This window comes from Centruroides sculpturatus, unplaced genomic scaffold (genome assembly GCF_000671375.1).
Source record: "Centruroides sculpturatus isolate CEXI.00-Female unplaced genomic scaffold, Cexi_2.0 scaffold220, whole genome shotgun sequence".
Lineage (NCBI taxonomy): Eukaryota > Metazoa > Arthropoda > Arachnida > Scorpiones > Buthidae > Centruroides > Centruroides sculpturatus.
The window spans coordinates 523626-527796 of NW_019384540.1; the positions used below are offsets into that span (position 1 = coordinate 523626).

General features: G+C 28.4%; 1 protein-coding gene across 1 annotated transcript in view; it reads right to left on the bottom strand.

The window, feature by feature from the left end:
- The window catches only part of LOC111623368 (1-phosphatidylinositol 3-phosphate 5-kinase-like), an 81527-nt gene that overhangs the window by 65932 nt on the left and 11424 nt on the right, over nucleotides 1–4171 (bottom strand). Inside the window, exons 5-6 of the mRNA XM_023365920.1 lie at nucleotides 2804–2988; nucleotides 498–664 (exon numbers count right to left, since the gene is read on the bottom strand). Of these exons, the coding sequence (XP_023221688.1) occupies nucleotides 498–664; nucleotides 2804–2988 (352 nt within the window). The remainder of the gene's footprint in view (nucleotides 1–497; nucleotides 665–2803; nucleotides 2989–4171) is intronic.

Consider the following 4171-nt stretch of genomic DNA (forward strand, 5'->3'; position numbering starts at 1 on the left):
TGAGATGAGTACATTTCTGTGTCACGATTGTGTCACCCGTCCCCTCATTGGACCAAGAAGATCGTCATCGCTGACGAAATCGGAGAAAAGTTCGAAAATGAGGACTTGATATAAAAGGGCCAGGCATGATGAGTAAGGGGGTGGAAGTTATTATTGGTATCTGTGTGTGCGCTCCGATCGTCTTCCTCCCGCCGAGAATCCGAACCTCCTCCTCTTGGACAAGACTGGAAGACCTGAACTTAACTGAAATCTTTCTACTCACCTGGAAAGAACTGTTCACCTAAAAAGAACTGTTGGACCTTTTGTGCTGATTTTGCCTACAACCTAAGGTATTTATCCTGCCCGCGCACTATTGTACATTCTCTCTCTCTCTCCGCGTAAACAAAACGCGCACCCGGTCGTTAATTTGGACTAAAAATTGAATAATAACTCATGTAGTTTATGTATCGTATTTTATTCGCTGATGTAAACTTAATTTAGATTATATATAAATAAACGGTTTTTATGTTTAAACTTCTGGAGTGCAGTTTCTTCCGTTTTTCTCTCAGTTTCTCCATTCCGGGTCCAACCCTCATACCTATCCGCTTGCGCGAACTTGTGGTCTCTGTATCGACCGAAGGATACAGTGGTGTCATCCTGACGTGGTATCGAAGAGATACCGACCCTAAGGTCACAAAATGATTAACTCTATAGACTTGGCATTGACAGTACTGACAGTTACATCTCAAAAGATTTTGGTAGATTTACATATGTTTTTTTATATATGTAATTACTTCTCCATGTTTCTATTTGTGTGAATAGTCTTTGCAAATAAAATATCCTTTCATTAAAAAACAATAAGATTAATGATTTTACAGATGTCTATATTTTAAAAAGTTTCTTTCAGTTTTTTGATTTCTTTAATTTGTAATTAGTATAAACATTTTTAAATTGCAGTAAAACCTCAATTTAACAGACTTCAGATTTAAAAGACAAAATTTCCAGTCCATATACAATATGTAAAAATTAACACCCTGTTAATTTTAAAATGCATTTTATATGTAATTAAATTAATAGGTTATTTTATTCAAATCCAAGAGTCACTGCTCTTGACTTCACATCACAATTGGATGATCGTATATCATCCAAATAAGAATGAACAGGTAAGTTTTTTGTATTTTTTTATCAAATTTAAATTTTGTTTTCTTTTTGAAAACTATTTATTTGTTTAATTAAATACATTTAAAGTGTATTTTCCAAAAAATGTTTCTTTACACATTTCAATTGTACACTTGTTTATTACAGTTTCAAAACTATGGTGAGTACATAAGCAATAATACATATAGAAAACTTTTCTGTGAAATTAAACTTCTCATACATATTTAAATTTTATTTATACAAATGTATTTACAAAAGTAAAAACAGATGAACTAATTCATCAGTATTTTGTGTGTGCACGAGACAGCCCGGTACGCCCCCTAGTGGGCGTTCTAGCAGCTGTGATGTCATTCCACGGTATAAATAATAAATTTATATCAATAATAATGAATTCCTATTATAAATAAAAATAATAATATACTGTTAACAAATAAATTATACTGTTGATTTAAATAATAGCTGAAAATCATTGCTAGGGACGTTCTAGCCATTTCGTGACAGATATACAAACAGCGGGATTAATGGCTTATATATATAGATTCATAAAATCTACTTTATTATATAATGGACTTTTAGCTTTAATGGATACCACTTGCTTGAATTAGCCTATTAATTTGAGGTTTTACTGTACTACAGTTTCCTACCTAAAATTTGAAGCAATATATTTAATATAATCCATGGAAATAATTTTTTCATTGGCAAAGAAAGAAAGTTTGTCATTATATAAATTGCACAAGTTTAAATTCATCTCTAATGGAATAGTATAGCTACTAAATGTTAAATGCAATAATGTAATTGGCAATAAATATATATTATATAACAATAACTTACTCTTGTTTAACTAAAGTTTACTAAGTTTAAAGTTTAACTAAGTCTAAGTTTACTCTTGTTTAACTAAACAGCTTTGTGTCATTAGTGTCCAAAAATCACAAAAAAAAAACTAACTTTCTTCAGAGCTTCAGTCCATGATTATTATTCTAATCTCAATTTTATAACAATAACAACAAATTAATAATAAATTAATAAAAATGATTAAAATAAAATCAGTTCCATTGCAATATTCCCTCAGTATAATTTTTGATTCCTTTGAAAGGGTTGTCTTCCTGGGACTTTCATAAATCTTTATATTAATAAAAATACCATTATTAAATTACCCTTTTATAAGAACTTTCTGAATCTGTCACTAGAAACAGATTTTCTCCATGTCAATAGTAAAGATGATGATTCTTCAAAAAAGCTGAAAGTCTTCTTAGTCAAGATGTCAGGATAGAATACTATTATAACTGTTATTGATCTTCTAGCTAAAGCACCTTAATCTAAATTTAATAAAAATGAGCTTGAAGTTGTTTATTAGAGAGGCAACAGACTTGTAAACAGCACTACATTCCATTCAGATTTTAAAATGAATGATCCACTGACACCTTTGTCCATCCAATGTTTGTAATACAAAGTTTCTTGACGTAATGTGATGAAATGTAAAATGATTTTAAAGCTATTTTTTGGATATTGTGGAAAAATTGTCACAAATTATACATAATGACCTATCTGTATCATCAAAGTTAGAAGATTTTTTCTAACACACCATTCAAAAATCATAAGCAAGAAATTACAGTAATTAAATAAATGTAGTTATTTTTAAAAATAAAATACTAATATAAATTTCAACTTACTTTTTTAACTTTTACATACTGACGAATATCCATTTCATCATTATCATGCTTAATGTCTGGTCTTACAGTATCCACAACTCTATGAATAAGAGGTTGAATAACTTCACACCATGACAATGACAAACCTTCAGAACTAAGTAGCTGACGAAGCAAAGCAGTTTCAAGAATTTCATATGCAGCACTAAAAGAAATATTAATTGTTAACTTTAATTTAAGTTTAATTTTCTTTAACTAATTTATTCATTTCTATATAATTTTTATATTTCAGTATATATAACAATAAAAAATAGCAAACTAATAATATTGATGAAATAAATAATTTGAAAAACATAATAATCTCACTTTTCATAAACATTTAAAATTAAATTTTATCACATCCACGGTAAAAGAAAAAAAAATGTATTAATGTATGTAAATAAATTCAAAATAATGATTACAGATTTATGAAAAGTACATTGTAGACCTTGGTGGTATGCACCAAGATGATTTATATTGATAAAGGTCATCATTAAATATCAATATATATTAGATATATATTGATATTTTAATTAAAATTTATTGGTTACTTCACATTGCAATATTTTAATCAGGTATCAATACGTCAATAGCAGAAATATTTCTCAATATCAATACATTGGGATATTGATATCTGATAAAAAAAACTGAGGTCTAGTTCATTGATTCTTAGAGCAATGAGAGAAGGAATTCATGATTCATAGGATATGGGCAATAATTAAAATAAATAGCTACAACTGTAATATCACCAAAAATAATACCATCAACTAGTTTATAAATATATAAGCTAATGCAGAAGCTCTCACTTGTTAAGGACATACCTCAAATGTAAATTCAATTTAAATTATCTTTTTCAGAACAAAAACTTTTTAGAAATCTGTTTATTAGAACAATATTAGGTCTTCATTCTGAATGAAAATCTAATACTAAAGAAAAGAATAATCTGGCATACTATTTTGTAAATAAAAAGTAATTATCTTATTAACTGCCTATAGTTATGAATTGAATCTACACCAGTTCAGAAAGATGTTAAAGTGATACAGAAATAAATCAAATCACTGCTTATTTCAGGAAGATAACACTTTCATTAAAAAAAAACAGCAGTTTCAACTAAATATCCATGCATCATCAGCATAGAACAACTTATTTAACAGTTTAAAATGATGCAGACAATATATCAGGTCAGTCCATAAGTTCCTGGTATTTTATGACTTTGAGAAAAATCTTGTTTTGCTGTTAAAAATGCCAGTCTAATGTGATACTTTTTACACTGAAGTGTTAAATTGGATCTCATTCATATAATACTGTTCAGAATTGGGTGTACTCCTTCTGTTTATTTTCGTTAAAAT